Source organism: Xenopus laevis, chromosome 8L (assembly GCF_017654675.1).
Source record: "Xenopus laevis strain J_2021 chromosome 8L, Xenopus_laevis_v10.1, whole genome shotgun sequence".
In the NCBI taxonomy this organism is placed as follows: Eukaryota; Metazoa; Chordata; class Amphibia; order Anura; family Pipidae; genus Xenopus; species Xenopus laevis.
In genome coordinates this window covers 102,207,290-102,226,364 of record NC_054385.1, presented here as the reverse complement: position 1 = coordinate 102,226,364, position 19,075 = coordinate 102,207,290, and the positions used below count along the sequence as shown (strand labels likewise).

Below are 19,075 nucleotides of genomic sequence, written 5' to 3'. Positions count from 1 at the left end.
TACCGAATCCTAATTTGCAAATGCAAATTAGGAGTGGGAAGGCAAAAACATTTTTAACTTCCTTGTTTTCTGACAAAAAGTCACATGATTTACCTCCCTGACCCTAATTTGCATATGCAAATAAGGACTCGGATTCGGTTCAGCCGGGTAGAGGGATCAGGCCGAATCCGAATCCTGCTGAAAAGGCCGAATCCCAAACCGAATCCTGGATTCGGTGCATCCTAACTTTTTATTACTCGACTTTCGATTCAGGTCCTCCCTTATTTGTATTCCAGTCTCTTAACTCAATGCATGGTTGCTAAGATAAATTGGACCCTAGCAACCAGACTGCTGAAATTACAAACTGGAGAGCTGCTTTTTTTTTTTTTGCTAAATAACTGAAAAACCGTAGATAATAAAAAATGAAAACCAACTGCAAATTGTCTCAGAATATCACTCTCTACATCATACTAAAAGTTGAACATCTGAAGGTGAATATCTCATTTAAGGGAAAAAAATGAATATTTCTATGATAATTTAGAATACTGGACATGACCTTTCAGGAAGGGGCCAAATATCCTTTGACTGGAAATGCAATCTGTGGTGTATCGTCTCTGGTATGGAATATATTTTGGGAATCAGAATCATCAAGTGGAGCTGAGGCCTAGCCTGTGGTGGGGTAATATAGGGAACAGCAGTAAAATATATATATATGTATAGGATATAGGTAAAAGAGTGCTTAAAGGGACAGTAACACCAAAAAATGAAAGTGTTTTAAAGTAATTACAATATAATGTACTGTTTCCTGCTACACTGGTACAACTGAATTAATCGGACGACTAATCGATTTGTGAGGCAACTTCGGAAAACGAATCGGTCCGAGTGCAATCCTCCCGGCGATTTACATTCTAGCTGGCAGGAAGGCAGTTCAGGGAGATTAGTCGTCCAAATAAGAGGAGATTTGTCGCTTGTGACTAATCTCCCCGAATCTGAGCATATGTCTCTGCCCTTTGCCTTTTCTCCTTTTTTGCTTGAATGGCTGCTCCCATGGCTGCACAGTAGCCTATTTACATAGACTATAGTAGTCTTTCTAAAGCAAACACATATATTTTTCCAATGCATAGCAACAGTACATCATATTTTAATTACCTTAAAATGCTTTTATTTTGGTGTTACTGTTCCTTTAACCTTCCTTTAATCCTCCATTAATTTCATTTCCCTTGCACGATCTCCAGTTCCATAGTGGTTTTTTAGGAGGAATGCAATTTAAAAGTCGCAAGCGTTATTTGAAATGGTGCCTTTGCGAATGTTTAGCGATGCTCGCAATGTAAAATCAGTTGCTGGCGAATATTACATTGCGGATTCTCGCTAAGCAAAGGTTTAGCATTGACACCTGCTCTGGAGTTTCGTTAAATGTTTTGTCACAACAAAGGTTTTGTGATTGCAAAATTTTATTGCATTCACTGGGAATGTTCGCAAAGTTTGCGATTAAGTCATTGAGGCTTATAATCAGTCAAAAAGGACTCAGACATGTTCGCTAACGTTCGCAAGCATCTTTGCGCAGGTTTTTTGCGCTAGCAAAACATATTATATTCCCCCTTTTGTGTTTATTGGAACCCAAAACAACATTGCCCTAGCAGCAGATTTACATATGGAAAGTACTATGGAAAGTAAGTCCATAGTTCTTTCAAAATACAACTATATCTTGCTGGCCCTGCAGTAGTTGTTGAAGATTGGATTGGCTTGATGTAATCAGGTTTATTTTTCCCAAATTGGTAGAAACAATCATAAAACAGAGGGATGGTAAAACTATGAAGGAAAAAAATATATACAGTTTGCATTTGCTGAAGCTGTGTCATAACCACACACAAAAAATTAAGATGAATACTGAATGAAATCTGGGGGGGTTGTTGGACGCCTTTCATTCTTTTTTAAGGGGCTTATGTACTAAACCTAACATTTATCTGGTCAGGTTTTTTGGGGAAAAAACTCTTTTTTGGTGGGAAAAAAACCCTCGTATTTTTGGAGATTTATTATACCCCGATGCTGCAAAAAGTCGGAATCTGAAAATCCTCCATCTCAGACCTGTTAAGGTCCCGTATAAGTCAATGGGAGTAGCACCTATCTCAATTTGAAGTTATCCTGGTATCCGATAAATTAAAGCAATTCAAGAAAAAAAACTATACAATTCGGGGTTTCACTCGACTTTATCAGGGTTTTTCCGATCTGATTTATTCGAGTTATATTATTTGTATGTTTGTTGATCTTATTTTATTTTAATTATGAGATACATTCAGATTTTGGTAAATAACTCCCTATGTGTTGGGATTTAGGTTAATCCCCAACAGGTCTGAACTGGGAATGAAAATAGGCCCTGGCATTTCAAGGACACTGAGTCCCAAACAGCTCCACACCAGCCCAATAAATAGTGACTGTCTATGGCATTTAACAGCAGCACTTCTGGCATTTGCCAGAACCCACAGATTGCCAGTCTGGGCCTGATCCCCAACCAATCCAGGATTCAGAGCATAATGGTAAAATAAGATCTTTAAAATTATTTTACTTTAATACTGCCGAACAAATGTAGTTTTGTATTTGATATGGAAAGATTCAGAGTATGGCTATGGCCAATAGTAGAAGATAAACTAACAACGCTGCAACTAAAATAATGGCCTCGGCTCTCTGTGCAATGGCAATATAGTATTTCATTCTGTGGTTTTACTGAAGATATAAATAGCCCTGGTAGGAGGGCCGTAAGGATTTTGTTTTGAACGGTGAGCCTTTAGTTTGCCTTTACTGATTTATAAAAGCTGTTTCTTCTCTATAATTGTGTCCGATTCCAACCTGAGTGTTTTTTCCTCCGTTTAAACCATGATTAAAATGAATCCGTTAAAAAAGGCAGTGATCAGCAGATACACTTACAAACATAAAATAACAAAAGGTGCATCAGTAATTATTGATACAGCTGAGTGCTCATTGATAAGACATTCAGACGTCAGAAATGCACCAGCAGAAAGTCCAAACAACATTCAGGTTACAAATAAACTGAGCTATGAAATGACCTCTAATGAATTCCTACGATCTGAGTCAGAAGTCAAAGCATGGAGCATTAATCAAAGGTTTGTATGTGACTAATGAGATGGAAGATGTGACACCAAGTATAAAAATAACTGGTCTACTGTTGGGGGTGAATAATCAAAGAACGTTTTTTACCACAAACAAAAGCTTGGAAACTGTTATTGTTCTCAGAGCTAGTGGCATAATTACAGGGGGTGTCCCATGGGTACAAAGGAAAAGATCTTTGAACACTGGAGGAAAAGGACTGCAGTATGAAGGGCTGATACCTATTCCATTGAATAAAAGCAATTCCAACACATAGAATGCAGAGGACCATGGGAATCCCACCTGTGTTTTATTCAGACATTATTAACATAAAATACACAAGAGCCATGAATATACTGTGAATTATTTGCTTATAAACTATGCTTAGTGATGTCATCGGTTATAATCGCAGCTTAGTGATGTCATTTCTGTCATATGACTCACTGAAACGTGCCTATTATAATAAAGTACCCCCTGTTGCATAATATGAGGATATTAGAAGTTACATCGGTCTTCGGCCTCGTGTTTTTATATGGTCATGGAACTCCTCGGTAAACTATAATATCCTTATACTTTACAAGAAGGGGTAGTTTATTCACTATATAACGTTTAAAGCCTGTCTGTTCTTTTAATGTGTGCAAATACCAGCAGCAACTTCCTTGCAAAGGTGAATTACAGTTGGTCATACTCAGTGATTAACTACTGCATAATATATGAAATAACCAGTATTTATACCATTTATAAAGGTGTTGCAGTTGGTCTATATATACCTGATGAAGGGGCATTATAGATTATGGCTAAATAGCACTGGGGTTTTCCCAGTAATCACTTGCATTCTATGGCCTGTATTGCTTTTATTTGGTGTGGTATAGGGAGGTGCAGATTAACAGTTTGAAGTATTTGAGGGAGACATAGTGGCTAGAAGACACTAGGAGGCAGATTTATCAAGGGTCGAATTTTGAAGTGTAAAAAAACTTCGAAATTCGGCCATCGAATTGCATTACTTCGATATTCTAAGTTTTTTTTATCGAATTTGGCCATATTCGGTCGAAGTAAAATCGTTTGATCGTACGATGAAATCCTTCTAATTGAACGATTCAAACTATTTAATCGATTGATCGAGCGATTTTACTTCTACTTCTAAAAACGTAGCCAAATGTTGGCTATGGGTTCTAGGAGGTCCCCATAGGCTAACATAGCAATTCGTCAGGTTTAAGGTGGCGAAGTGTCGAAGTCGAACTTTTTCAAAGAGACAGTACTTCGATTTTCGAAGTCAAACTTTTTTACTTCAAATCGAAGTCGAATTTGGGCCTATTCGATGGTCAAAGTACCCAAAAAATTGTTCAAAATTCAAAGTTTTTAAATTCGAAAATCCACTTCGACCCTTATCTGCCCCTAATAGTAATTAAGGTGTTGGGTTTTAAAGGGAACTAAATTTTTCACTAGAACAAAACACCTCCTAGTTATATAATTGCTCAGAGATACCAAATATGGAGGCCAGTACACAAAAGAACTGCAGTAGAAGATGGGACCCTTGGATTGCCTATAGATTTGACAAAGGAGCACAATTTTCAACTGATGGTCTAAATAATATTGCTATAAAACTATAGTAAGATCACAATGTATTGATTAATTTTTGCATACCTTGCTGTTTTATGGGACTTGGGTGTTTGCTCCTGCAGTCTGCTATTTATACAACTTATTCATTGTATCCTTATATATAAAGAAATGGTAAACCCATACAATTATTTTCTTTTGTAACTTTTACTTTCTAAGGTGTAGATTCAATAATGGGCAAATTTTCGCCAGCGCCAGCTTCGCACAGCTCGCACAAGTTCGCCAGGTGCAAATGCGCCACCACTATGCCAATTCACTAATATGCAGAGTTTCGTTCTTGGCTCTGAAAGCTGACGACTTCTCACTACGTTACTTCAGTAGTGCAAACATTTCTTAGCGAAGATGCACTAGCATTCGTTTGTGTCTAGCGAAAATTTGCTAGTGATCTTGCGCTTAGGTCAATTTGCATAGGGCTGGTAATTTAAAGTTGTATGGACGTCTTTTTTTTTATAAATGTTGGTGCAAATGCTTGAAGTTACCACCTTTTATTACAAATGTCCACGAAACCTTAATAAAGACAAGAGAGTTAATATAATGCCCTACACATGAGCCCACTGTAAAATGAATGTTATGAAATGTCTGGAGAAAACTGGTTACCCAAAAAAAGTTTGTTAGGACTTTTGCAGGCAATCCTGCTTTAAAAAAGGAATAGTAACCAGCGTTGTTCGAACTTTAATGCATTTCCGGCACACAGGATATGATGTAATTGACAGAAGATTGAGGAAGATGTCACTTCTTTTTAGCATTTCGTCTGGTCTGAGGTGGCGAAGTCAACTCTGGCAAAAGAGGTAAAGTTAAGTAAAATCTGCACTTTACTGAATTTGCAGAGAAACAACCTTTCGCCAGAGTGAAAAGTCGTCTGGCGATAGAGTGCGAACGAATGCTAGCGATGGTCTCTTTCACTAACGAATTGGCGCCTGACAATGCTGGTAAATTGTCACTAGCGTTAGCCACTTTATCTTTCAGTTTAGTGAATCTGCCCCTAAGTGTTATATGACAACTTTGCTCTGTAACCATTTGCTTTGGAAACTGTGCATATTTCGAATAGCAAGGGTAAAAAAAAGATTTTGCATAAATGTAGTTTGTATTGTATTAAAATTTGATTACATATGTCATCCATACCTAACTTTACACTCATTTACTCTCATAGAACTAGAATATTTATCTTACTGAGCTACTCAACAGTTGGACGATCACAAATTATTAATGCTTTTTGATAGGAAAACAGCAGAATACTAGAAAATAGACATTACTCTGCTTTTATCATGAAAATGATTTAATTAAAGTTTTTATTTTTTGTCCTTGGTTCCAAACTATTCACACTGGCACCATAATTACTTAGAGGAGTATTTATCAAAATCTGAATTTAGGAATTCCCGTTTTCATCAACTTCATTGATTAAAAATGTGGGAAAATTTTGAATTTTAATGCTGATAAATATGCCTGTTAGTATCACTGGTGCTTGTGTGACAAACATGACATAATGGAGAACAATACCCCAGACTGCTTACCTACCTCACTGCCTAACGACTATATTGCAGAGACTCTTATGTCAGGAACATTGAAAAGGGCACACAAATGTGGCACCATGTTGATTATCCATATTATAAATTTGAAATTAAGGTATATTTGATGGATGCAACATGGCTGCCTGAAATTGTTCCCTGGCTACTTCCTAGAATGCCTTTGGTGGGGATTAGTTTCTATTGAGAGACATGTATTTGAGAAAGACCCATTGTCTCATGCTGTTCAATGCTCAAATCATAATCAATATGTCCTGTAGGATTCGTAAAAGGAAAGAACTACCCTCGCACACCCTGGCCATCCAGACAAACGCAAATCCCAGGTGCTCGGTGATAGAGGAACTTGGCAGCCTCAAAAGTAACGTGGAAACAGAACACACCGGCACAACATGGGTACTACTAGCAGGTATAACCTTGCTCGTTTGTTGCGGATGCAACGTTTCGGATGTGAGAAAGGGGTCATGCCCCGAAACGTTGCATCCGCAATAAACGAGCAAGGTTTTACCTGCTAGTAGTACCCATGTTGTGCCTGTAGGATTCGTAGACATGGAGTTCCTGGAAGTGGGAGATCCATTATTTGATCTGTGGGCTAATGGCACTCAAGAAATAGTCTCTTAATATGATTTTCCCCACGGGAATTTAATCACCAGTGGGAAAACATACCACATAGTATCTCAAAGTTGGCTCACAAGGCAACTTCAGGCTACTAAATGAAGCACAGTTAATGCATTTTTTCCCAAGGGCGATTAACATTAATATCTGTAGGAAGCATTTTCAGGTGGAACCTGCTCTACCATGGGTGACTAATCTCTTCTTGTGTCATAGTACTAATAGGTAAGATCAAAGTCATGTTGTTAATTATGCCTGCAAGTGTTGTGTCCATTGTCTGCTAGAATATGCCGTAAGGTGGAGCTGCAAGTTTCCAAAGATCTCTGGTACCTACAGAGATAAAAAAAAAAAAAGGAAGAACCAACCTGTGGCAGACTGGGAAATGATGAGGGCAAGCTCTGTCTCTCTGAGCCCAGTTGCAGGGCTGGAGGCTAAGGAAGACTCTGAAAACTCCATGAATTGGGATACCTCCTTCTGGGACTTGTTTTGCCTATGGTGTCTATATCCCTATAGATTATTATTTGTATTAAACTGGTCTTCCTTTTGAATATGACATTGCATTATGCATAATGTACTGGCTTCTGCTCCTTGGAGTATTGCTAATCTGGACATTGAACTAAGGGAAATAAAAGATACACTGGTTAAAAAAAGTACTATACATTGGTGATGTTATGTGCAGTTTTGTTGTTCCCTTGTGTTTTCTATTAAAGGGGTGGTTCACCTTTCAGTTAAGTTGTATGTATGTTATAGAAGGGCTAATTCTAAGCAACTTTTCAATTGGTCGACATTGTTTATTCTCTATAGTTTTTTTAAATTATTTGTCTTGTTCTTTTGACTCTTTCCAGCTTTCAAATGGGGGTCACTGACCCCATCTAAAAATCAACTGCTCTGTGAGGTTACAAGTGTATTGTTATTGATACTTTTTATTACGCATCTTTCTATTCAGGTCCTCTCCTATTCATATTCCAGCCTCTTATTCGAATAAAATGCATGGCTGCAAGGGTAATTTGGACCCTATTAGATTGCATTTAATAAAAAAGGAAAACCAATTGCAAATTGTCTTGTACTATCACTCTCTACATCATACATAGGGGCTGATTCACTAACTTCGAGTGAAGGATTCGAAGTTAAAAAACTTCGAAGTTTTTTTTGGGCTACTTCGACCATCGAATGGGCTACTTCGACCTTCGACTACGACTATCGAAGGATTCGAACTTAAAATCGTTCGACTATTCGACCATTCGATAGTCGAAGTACTGTCTCTTTAAAAAAAACTTCGACCCCCTAGTTCGCCATCTAAAAGCTACCGAAGTCAATGTTAGCCTATAGTGAAGGTCCCCATAGGCTTGGCTAACTTTTTTTGATCGAAGGATATTCCTTCGATCATTGGATTTAAATCCTTCGAATCGTTCGATTCGAAGGATTTAATCGTTCGATCGAAGGAATTATCCTTCGATCGAACTATCTGCACTAAATCCTTCGACTTCGATATTCGAAGTCGAAGGATTTTAATTCCTAGTCGAATATCGAGGGTTAATTAACCCTCGATATTCGACCCTTAGTGAATCGGCCCCTAAAAGTTAACTGGTGAAAATAAAAATCACCATAAAAGGTGAAAAAACCCTTTTATAAAAATAGTTGTTCTTCATATTTTCCATGTCTGGTCATTGCCTAAATATTTTTATGAAAGTATGTTCCTTTGTTCAAATATTATGATTTCTTAATTTGTTAAAAAAAATAATACTTATTATTGTTCTCTGCATGTTGCTGCAATGCAGTGTGTGTTCCAAGTACAATATGTACTGTATCAGGAACTTGGAATAATGCTTACATGAGCACCACAGAACCTCTGTAGGAAAAGAAAATAATAAGTTACAGAAACAGATAAAGTATTTTATATATTGGCACAAGTACAAACTCAAGCTTTGGTAGTTCTAAAAGAACTTTTGAACACATGAATATATAGAAGAGTATTAAGGAAGCAAGGAAAAATTCACCCCAAATACCACACCACAGTGCCTAAGCTTACCGTGTACAATTTGAGGGCATGAATTATTAGTTCCGGCCTCAAAGATAAGTGGGAGCTACCCTGTGTCTAGCATAGTCATTCTACATGTGACGGAATAAAATCTGTTTATGACCACTATTTTATCATAGCATCGCAAATGTCAGTTAGCCTTTACAGAAATCATTCATCTGTGCTTTTTCTCATTTCAGGCCATTTGCTGTTGATCATCGCCCCTCACATTTTTAGGATCTCAAGAGAAGGAAGAATATGGAAGCAAATTCAACATCTTTGAACAACTCTAATGGGACAGTCCCGCTGAAAGCTCTCAGTCTGTGGGAGGTTATCACCATTGCTACAGTTAGTGCCATCGTTAGCTTGATCACCATTGTTGGAAACATCCTTGTTATGGTTTCATTTAAAGTCAACAGTCAGCTAAAGACAGTGAATAATTATTATCTCTTGAGCTTAGCTTGTGCTGACCTCATCATTGGGATCTTCTCTATGAATCTCTACACCTCCTATATTCTGATAGGGCATTGGTCCCTAGGCAGCCTTGCTTGTGATTTATGGCTTGCTTTGGATTATGTGGCCAGCAATGCATCTGTAATGAATCTTTTAGTAATTAGCTTTGATAGGTACTTCTCTATTACAAGACCTTTAACCTACAGAGCAAAACGCACACCTAAGAGGGCTGGGTTCATGATTGGTTTGGCCTGGTTTATTTCTTTCATCTTGTGGGCTCCAGCTATCCTATGCTGGCAATACTTTGTAGGAGAACGCACAGTACCCCCAGAGGAATGTCAAATCCAGTTCCTTTATGAACCGATAATTACCTTTGGAACTGCCATTGCTGCCTTCTACCTTCCTGTTTCTGTTATGACTATACTTTACTGTCGTATCTATAAGGAAACAGAAAAGCGCACCAAAGATTTGGCTGAGCTGCAAGGCTCTGAATCTGTTGCTGACTTTGAAATGATGAGACCACAAGGAGCTCTTCTCAAGTCATGTTTCAGTTGCAAGCAGCAAACACGCACCAAAAGGGAGAGGTGCCAGGCATCATGGTCCTCTTCCAGTCGCAGCACCACTACTACTCTTAAAATAGCCCAGAGCCCTAATACTTGTAATGAGTGGATTAAAGAAGATCAGTTGACCACATGCAGTAGCTACCCGTCCTCGGATGATGAGGACAAGCAAACCAAGGAAGCTGTTTTCCAAGGTGCCTATGAGAACCAAGCTGAAGCTCAGAAGGAGGAAGAGACCAAGCAGATACTTACAAAAGAGCAGCCAGGGCTGAGTAATTATGAAAGTGAGCGGTTCTTTTTAACACCCGGCAAAGGTCACTCACAGAAAAGTCAAAAGTGTGTCTCTTATAAGTTCAGGATTGTGGTTAATGATGATGGCTCCCAGGAGGTCAATAACGGCTGCCGGAAAGTAAAAATCACTCCATGTTCCTCCATGTCCAAAGGTCACTCACTGCGAAGCATGGACCCCAACCTCAACCATCAGATCACCAAGCGCAAGAGGATGGTTTTAATCAAGGAGCGCAAAGCAGCGCAGACACTAAGTGCCATTTTATTAGCATTTATCATTACCTGGACTCCTTATAACATCATGGTTCTGGTTTCTACCTTCTGTTCTGACTGTATCCCCTCATCTCTGTGGCATCTAGGCTACTGGTTGTGCTATGTCAACAGCACAGTGAACCCTATCTGTTATGCTTTGTGCAACAAAACCTTTAGGAAAACTTTTAAAATGCTGCTTCTCTGCCAGTGGAGGAAAAAAAATGTAGAGGAAAAATTATACTGGTATGGGCAGCATCCGCCCTGTCACAACAAGTTGCCCTGAGGATGGTGGAACTCTTCGTAGCAAAGATGATCACAGTCCTCACATTGTGTTGGCATGGGGATTTTAATCCAGCTCAGTGTGAATATCTTTTTAAAGCTGTACTGTGGAGTGTCAGTCTCAATCTTTATCTGTGTTTGGGTCCATCTGTACAAGATCATGAAGGGTGGTAATCTCTCAGATGTGGAACGTTGCCCACCAAAACTATTAGCTATATTAATGTTGCAAACAGGATAACTGATGCTTAGTAACAGTGCCCTCATTTTGCAACCAGACGATGCTGCATGCTGAAAGTTCTAAGTGTTTTTCCAGAGAGCAGGGATCTGGAAAAGTACACACCATGACCAGAACTGAACTTTTCAGAAATAAAGTTCCAGCCTTTCTTTTTATAGTTAGAAAGCTTATAAATTGTTACCACGTTACTGTGCAGACAATTGGGATTAGTCCTCGTGAGTGCTATACATGATATGCTGCTTTTGGTATGATAAATTCGTAATATTTGATGTTGTGCATAACTCTCTTCAGAAATAAACTCCAAGTGGTGATCAGGAGAAAAAGTTTAAATGTAATGTGAAGTAGGCTGTACGTAATGAAGATGTTCTAGTGAAAAAAAAAAACCCAGAAACATTACCATTTTCTTGTACAGTGGGAAGTGATACGCTTGTAACTGTCCAGTGAAACTTTCATGTGAAATCGTTTTGCTGATCTCCGTGTTTAATTGTCCAGCCCTTTACTTTCTCTGGGCCATGAAGAGATCATGATCGCTTAGAGGATGTCCAAGTAATTATAACTTGCCAACATGAAGGTCAGGGAACAATTCAGAATTAATAATTTACAGTTCTGTTTCTGACATATACATATCTAACAGATAAAGAGACATTTAAAATTCTAAAAAATATGGACAGGGACAGAAAGCAAGTTGTCAACATTCCTAACTGGAAAACTGAACATTTTAGGCCAAAAGTGACCTTTTAACAGATGGAAAATCATTTTAATGTTTTAAAACAGAAGTGAAAAAGTAAATCTTCATTCATTCAAAAATTGTGGGGGGAAACATAAGTATCCAAGGTTTAGACAGTCAGTTACCGAAATATTATTTCAAATGGGTTATGATTTCTCTTCTATGAATTTATACATTTATTGGAAGGTCATAGTAGTTTACCATCTGGGGATATTCGTTGTTAAAGCAATTGTTGAAGCAGTAGATGATCTGTTCAACCTTTTTCACGTTTACTCACCAGGGGGAAAAAAAAATTGTTCTTTTTTTGTCCAAATCTTGTTGAAAATTGTTTTCTTGTGTTAAATTGCCTGCGACAAAAAATTTAAATACAACATATGTGTCCATTGTGAGAATTCATCAAGTGCACGTTGAGATTTTTTTCCCCCTTTTCCTTTGTGATGACAAAACCAGAGGTGAAATGGGAAAGCTGATTTAATAGAGAGGGCAAACGTAATAGCAAAAAATAGTTTGCCTCGATTTTATATATGTTAAAAATGTGGCCTCTGGAAAAAAAAATACTCGTAATGGAATTTAGGGGAATGAAAAAACTTGACCTTTTAGACCTTTTTTCGGCTTGACATTAAACATGGGTCTAACCCTTAAGCAGAACGTGGGAGTATTTTTGTTCCTTTTAAACCAGCCCCATTGGATTTTCACACTGGTCGTCCAATCAAGATAAATCCTACTTATGTCTACAGTTCCTTTGGAGAAAGTATTTGTTCTGAAGGCATTTCAGAAGATTTAGCCAACAACTCATTAAACCATTTAATCTAGGCAATTTAATGCAAGACGACCAGGCATCTGCCATGTTTGTTTCGTAATTCAAGTAACAAGGAAACAATTTTTTTATTAGATAAACAAAGTGTCATCAAAGGAAAGATGTTGTTTTGAGAATAGGTTGTGTTGCCTCTTGAATTGGGCCATGTTGTGAATCCTTTCCAAAAATTAAGCACCTGCTGTTTTTAGGAGATTCTGGCACTAATGTTTTAATAAAGATTATAAAATTCAGCAAAAAAGTTTCTTATAGAAAAACAGCATTGCTTTAACGTCTCAGTTTTTTTGCAATTTTTTTTTATTTCCCAGATATGAATTATTTCATTGTAAGGGCTCTTATATTCTTCAGCAGCAAAGTCCAACTATACAAAAGAGAAAGTACAAACAGGGCTCTACAATAAGAGACTAAGGGACTGGAATTGACCCTCTATCAGATGCTTGTCTTAAGGTGGCCATACACGATAAGATCACTCATTTGGTGATGTTGTCAAACCAGTGGATCTTTCCCCGATATGTCCACTAACAGCAGGGCAATTTGGGATTAATCCGAATGTTCGGTTCTAGGGCCGGACAATTGTATTACAGTGAAGAGAATGGGTGCCGACGGGCAGGGCAGCCATCAGGGGGGACAGGGGGGAGAGTTGTAGGGGGCCCCGAGGGTAAGGGGGGCCCTGGCCACGCCACACTTACTTGATTAGCCGGGCCCCCCATCTTTCTGAGAGCTGCTTACTTCGGGAAGGCATGGACGTTTAAGGGACCCTGTCCACCGATTTTCTTATAATGTGGGGGGGCGGGGCCCTGGCCACCAATTTTTTTTTCTCATGTGGGTCCTAGCCACCAATATTTTTTAATGGGGGGCACTGGCCACAAATTTTTTTTATGGGGGCCCTGACCACCAATATCTTTTTCATTTTTTATTAACATGTGGGAACCCTAGCCACCAATATTTTTTTACTGTGTGGTGGGGAGGGCGGACCTGTAGGTGGGGCTTGCGGTGGGCGCAGCCCAGGAAATGTTGTCGTACGGGGCCCTGCGATTTCTGATGGCGGTCCTGCCGACGGGTCATAGTACTGCTTTAAGTAGCCGATCGAAGGAAAAATCAAACCTGCCCATTCAATATCAAGCCAACTTTTGGCCTGATATCGATCGGGGGGATCACTTGGAAGCACACACACAGGCAGATCAGCTGCTAAATTGGTCTAAAGGGGACCCTTTCCAAATCTTATTTTATCACATTAGTCAAACAAAATGAACTTTAATTACACTATATAAATTATTTGAATTTTGTTTCCTTCAGTCTGGGGAATTCATAATTCTAGCAAGCAGGCAGGAGCCATTTTGTGGACACTGTTATTAAGACAAGCCTTGCATCATCTCAGAATCTTGTTTGTGCACCAGAATGGGAGACCTGATGTCCATCCCCATGTACTGGCTACACAATTAAATGGTGAAGAGAATGGGGGAATGTGGGGAGAGCTGTGACATCTAGGAAGTGCTGAATGTTAAGTGAAAGTAATTGTCTGCCCCATCTCTGCCTAAGGACCTGATAGGGAACCAAAGACTGTCTTTGCTTGTGTGACTACAGGGCTGTGATTGGCTGTCCCCCTCCTCCTGTGCATCCGGCTGGGGCCGTTAGGACACGCCCACCCCTAATTTGAAACAGGGACAAGGACCAGTGATCATCTATAGGGAGCTCTAATAAGGGGGCTTTTTTTAAAAGATAATAATAATTTTTAGCACCATGTAAAAGCAACACCATATACAGTATTGCTCATAATTGCCTGCAAAATTAGGTTTTTTTTAATGTATCCAATATGTCTCCTTTAAGACTAACCAGATTTCTCAATTTAATATAATTTTACTTAAAATTGTTATATTCTCGATAAACAGCCCACTATAAGGAAAGGTCAGAGTATACTGCAATCTTTGCCTGTTTATGCATTTTATATTGCGCTTGCTCATGCAACTTTGTTTTTAGCACTTGCATTAGTGTGGTTTAAAGGAGCCTTGGCCCTGCCAACTGTCCATTTGTAGCTGTAAACTCCATCTCACAGCCAGTGGCTGTTGGCAGTCATAGCTTAATAGCTTAACAACTTGAGTTTAGCAAGTAAAACTAAGGGGCAAATTTACTATAAGGCGAAAATTAGCCAGCATGACGTAATTTCGGAACTTCGCCAATTTACTAATGGTCGCTAGCGAAGGAAATAGACTCTAGCGGTACTTCACTCCCTGGCAAATTTGCACTCTGGCGAATGGACGTAACTACGCAAATTCACTAAGGTGCAGATTTTGCTGGACGTTACCTCTTGCACCAGACTTGCCTTCACCACCTCAGACCAGACGAAGTGCAATTGAGTAGATAGGAGTTCCTAAAAAAATAGTTGAACATTTTTCTAAGTCCCAAAAAACACTGGTGAATTTTCCTTTTTCAGGGTGATAGGCTGAAAAAGAGCGTAAATTTTTATGGGGGTAACTGCCTTCCCCCCTACATTTACTAACACATGGCACATAAACTATACACTGGGCTCATGTGTAGGGCAATATAACAACGTTATTTTATTAAGGTTTCCTGGGCTTGTGTAGTGTAATGTATTTGCTATAACATATACGTCCATTTAACTTTAACTTCCCACCGTATGCAAAAATTAGGCAACGCTAGTGCAACTTTGCCAGCGTTCGGCGCCCTGGACGCAACTTCAGATTTTAGTGAATTAGCGTTGTCCTGGCGAATCTACGTCTGGGGAAGTGTTGCGCTGTGAGCTAAGCTGTCGTTGGCGAATTTTCGGAGGTTAGTGAATTTGCCCCTAAGTCTCAATTTAGTGACTTTGGTGAAGCAACCATTTTAACTGTAATTTTAAGGGTGTTTCTAGAATGTTGTTCTGCATAATTATCAGCTCACACTGACTCTCCTGTGGTTACTTTCTATGTTGTGCCCTGTTTTTTTTGCTGCTGTAGCTAATTTGGTGTATAAGAAGCGTCACAGAGCAGTGAACTGTTCAGACTGACAAACTGTGCGTAGGCATCACAGCATATTCTATAACTGACTATATTTGTAAGACATTCATATGGCAGGATTAGGGTTTCTTTCTGCACTAAAAAGTGATATGAACCCCTATAGCTTAATGGAAGCACAAATAAACCCTTGGGTTATACAATTAGGGGCATATTTATTATGCTCTGTAAACTGAAATTTGCCAGAAAAACTGTGTAAAATAAACAGTACATTTATCAAAGTGTGTGTAATTTTATGCTATGTGAACACCAGATTTATCACCAGATTTTACATTTACTTCCGGCGGAAGTCACTCTAAGAAAAAAAATCATTTTTTTTTTTTTACGTTGTTTTTTTACACAGTGATGCCTGGCGATGCGAGGTATATTATCCTGCTGTTTTTTTACGCAGCATACTAAATATGTAGTATTTGTTCTAAGCTCACCACATGTCTGAAGCTTTCTGCTCTGTAGCGTTACAGGGGTGGGACTTCCTCTGCTGGACAGGAAGTGAGTATTGACAGATGTGCCTGGCAGTGACAGCTGACAGATTGCTGCCCGGGCAACACAGGAAGTCCCACCACAATCACACAAAAAAATGCTATAATGAGCATAAACAGCTTTTTTTTTTTTTTTTTTTTAAAAAAAATTGCAATCCAATGGTATTTTTATATCAGGGTTCCAAATACTACCATTAGCTTAGAAGCCCTAGAATCCCTTTCATTGCTTTCAATACGACACACAGCATGTATCACACGTAGCTTTTACACCAGGGATGTTCATCCTACAGTAGCCTTGGAAGGTGATTGGGAGTGGTAGCGCAACAACAAATGGAGAATAACCCATTAACTATTGCTGTTTCAGTTCAGCTACAAGTGAAGGACTACAATTAGGACATCCCGGTGTTATACACAGTAAATTGACAATAGAGTCACATTATGTTATGTTTTTTTGTAAAATATATATATTTGTATGTTCACTTTCTATTTTCGCTGCAGCAGCAGCAACAGTTTTGCAGCCAATGTGCTTTCATCAAATATGTTTCTTGTCCTTCAAGGATAGAAATAAATATCAATAAAATAAATGATGTTGAACTGCTAAGGTTTTCCTTTGTACCTGATGCTGATTATTTGTTACAATGATCTGCTTCTTTTCATTTCTTCCCTTCTGCCATAACAACTACTGTTCAAGGAGCCACTTCAGGATCCTCACCCTGTGACATTCCTTTCAGATGCAACCACCTGAATTTCTCCTGCAGTCTTTCATTTTCTACAGATGCCTCTGGACCGGCAGTTGACCGATCAATCCTAGGCGACAAGTACCAGCAAATAAACCGAGTGCTTCTTTTCAAAATTACTTTTTTTTTGTACAAGAAATGTTTGCCTCCTATAGGTATGCAGAGCTATGCATTTAACCCTAGCACTTAAAGGGAAACTAGACCCACCAATTCATCAGCGCTTTCCAGACCTGGCTTGTCATTTTCATAATTACTTGTTTTTTTAGCAGTTTTACACTGCTAATACCATGAATTTGTAATAAGAGCCCCCCCTACCATTCTAATCAGCCAGCTAGCCTGCTAGAAGCTTAAAGGATACTGTCATGGGAAAACATTGGTTTTTTTTTTAAACGCATCAGTTAATAGTGCTGTTCCAACAGAATTCTGCACTGAAATCCATTTTTCAAAAGAGCAAACAGATTTTGTTATATTCAATTTTGAATTCTGACATGGGGCTAGACATATTGTCAGTTTCCCAGCTGCCCCCAGTCATGTGATAAACTTAAGTCACTCTTTACTGCTGTACTGCAAGTCACCCCCTCCCTCCCCCCAAGCAGCCTAACAACAGAACAATGGGAAGGTAACGGGATAGCAGCTCCATAACACAAGATAACAGCTGCCTGGTAGATCTAAAAACAACACCCCAATAGTAAAAGCCAAGTCCCACTGAGACGGATTCAGTTACATTAAGTAGGAAAAATTACAGCCTGCCAGAAAGTAGTTCCATCCTAAAGTGCAGGCACAAGTCACATGACTGGGGCAGCTGGGAAACTGACAATATGTCTAGCCCCATGTCAGATTTCAAAATTGAATTTAAAATATAATCTGTTTGCTCTTTTGAGAAATGGATTTCAGTGCAGAATTCTGCTGGAGCAGCACTATTAACTGATGCGTTTTGGAAAAAACATGTTTTCCCATGACAGTATCCCTTTAAGTTACTGGTGCAGAAGGCCCTACAGACACGTCTCTGCTCAGTTACATCGCTCATTATGGCATGAGGGTTGGAACTGATTAGAGAAGAATCAGAAGATGCCTCCTGCATCAATAACTGGCATTCTGGTAATCTTGAGATTCCAAGGTAATTTCAGGGCTTAATTGTGCCTCTGCAACACCAGAGCTCACATGGAGTACCAATGCATCACATGGAGTACCAATGCATCAAAGCAGGATCACCCAGGAAGTCAAGAATCCATGAAAGTTATAAGTAGCACATGTATGTGCAAGTACCTTTATAAATCAATTATGTTTGTGGGTGCAGTTATTAAATATGCCTTGATATACATAATGCTTATTTCCCAAATATATTTCCACTAAAAAGTATAATACCATTATAACCCATAAATCTCACCCGGTATCCTAGCACAACTTAATTTCCACGCACATTAAAAGATGTCAGCAGGAAGCACTTTTCGTTCTAATTATCTATTGACTTGTTTCTGATCTATGACAGGACTGCTAATGCTTACACCAATCATATTTATGGTGCAGCGGTGCTTGCTTGCTCAATTACTGGTCATTTATTGCCCCCTAGTGGTGCACTGAAACATTTTCCCCTGAAAATATGAATTGATGGAAAATTCCACTAACATGTTAGTGACCAGCATAAAAATCCAGCTCCTGAATACAAAATTTAGAATTTTCCTATATTAAGTTTTCAATTGACAAGAAGCTTTTTTTAATTATAGCTAATGAACCACATTTATATTTTTATAAACCTGAGAGCAAGCATTGCTTTTCAACTAACATCAATACAAACATTTGCTATTGGGAGATGATGCTTCCCCTATTGTTTATTATCTATAACAGCGCTCCGAAGGGATTTATTTATGAAAGAACATTTCCCCAGAACTCCTGCATAATTGCTGGCACATAAGATAACATAAAAATCATACAGTAAAACTCCAGTAGGAGACGCCACAATACAGTGCCGTCAGAGGGTTTTAACAGCAGATGTGATGAATGGTTAATTCGAATTCTTCTCTGCTGTGCTGCTTTGGAATAAAAGCAGAAATTATGCACTTGCAGTTAGGCCAATAGAAAAGGGTTTTTTTTCTGAATCATCCTTTTTATCCATAGGAAGGGGCATGGAACAGAGGGACATAATAGAACATGGCCAAAAATCACCTGGATTTAGTTCCAAGGCGATTGCTGTTCCTCTGGGTTTGACTAATACAATATAACAATGACTACACTCTACAGGAAACACATTACCCCGAAAGCTCCGAATTACAGTCTCCATTTTCAAATTTTTTAAAAATTATTTCATTTATCCTTGTAATAATAAAAGTGCCTTGTACTTTATCCAAACTAAGGTATAATAACAAGTTTATTTGATGTTTAAATTAATTTTTTGT

At 38.8% G+C, this 19,075-nt stretch overlaps 1 protein-coding gene across 2 annotated transcripts in view; it reads left to right on the top strand.

The window, feature by feature from the left end:
• chrm5.L (cholinergic receptor, muscarinic 5 L homeolog) overlaps nucleotides 1–13,134 on the top strand; it is a 105,791-nt gene extending 92,657 nt beyond the window's left edge. For both annotated transcript variants that reach the window (XM_018231162.2, XM_041573335.1), the window contains one exon: nucleotides 9,048–13,134. In XM_018231162.2, coding sequence (XP_018086651.1) covers nucleotides 9,106–10,683 — 1,578 coding nt within the window. In that variant the 5' untranslated portion in view covers nucleotides 9,048–9,105 and the 3' untranslated portion in view covers nucleotides 10,684–13,134. The remainder of the gene's footprint in view (nucleotides 1–9,047) is intronic.
• The last annotated feature ends 5,941 nt before the right edge of the window (nucleotides 13,135–19,075 follow it).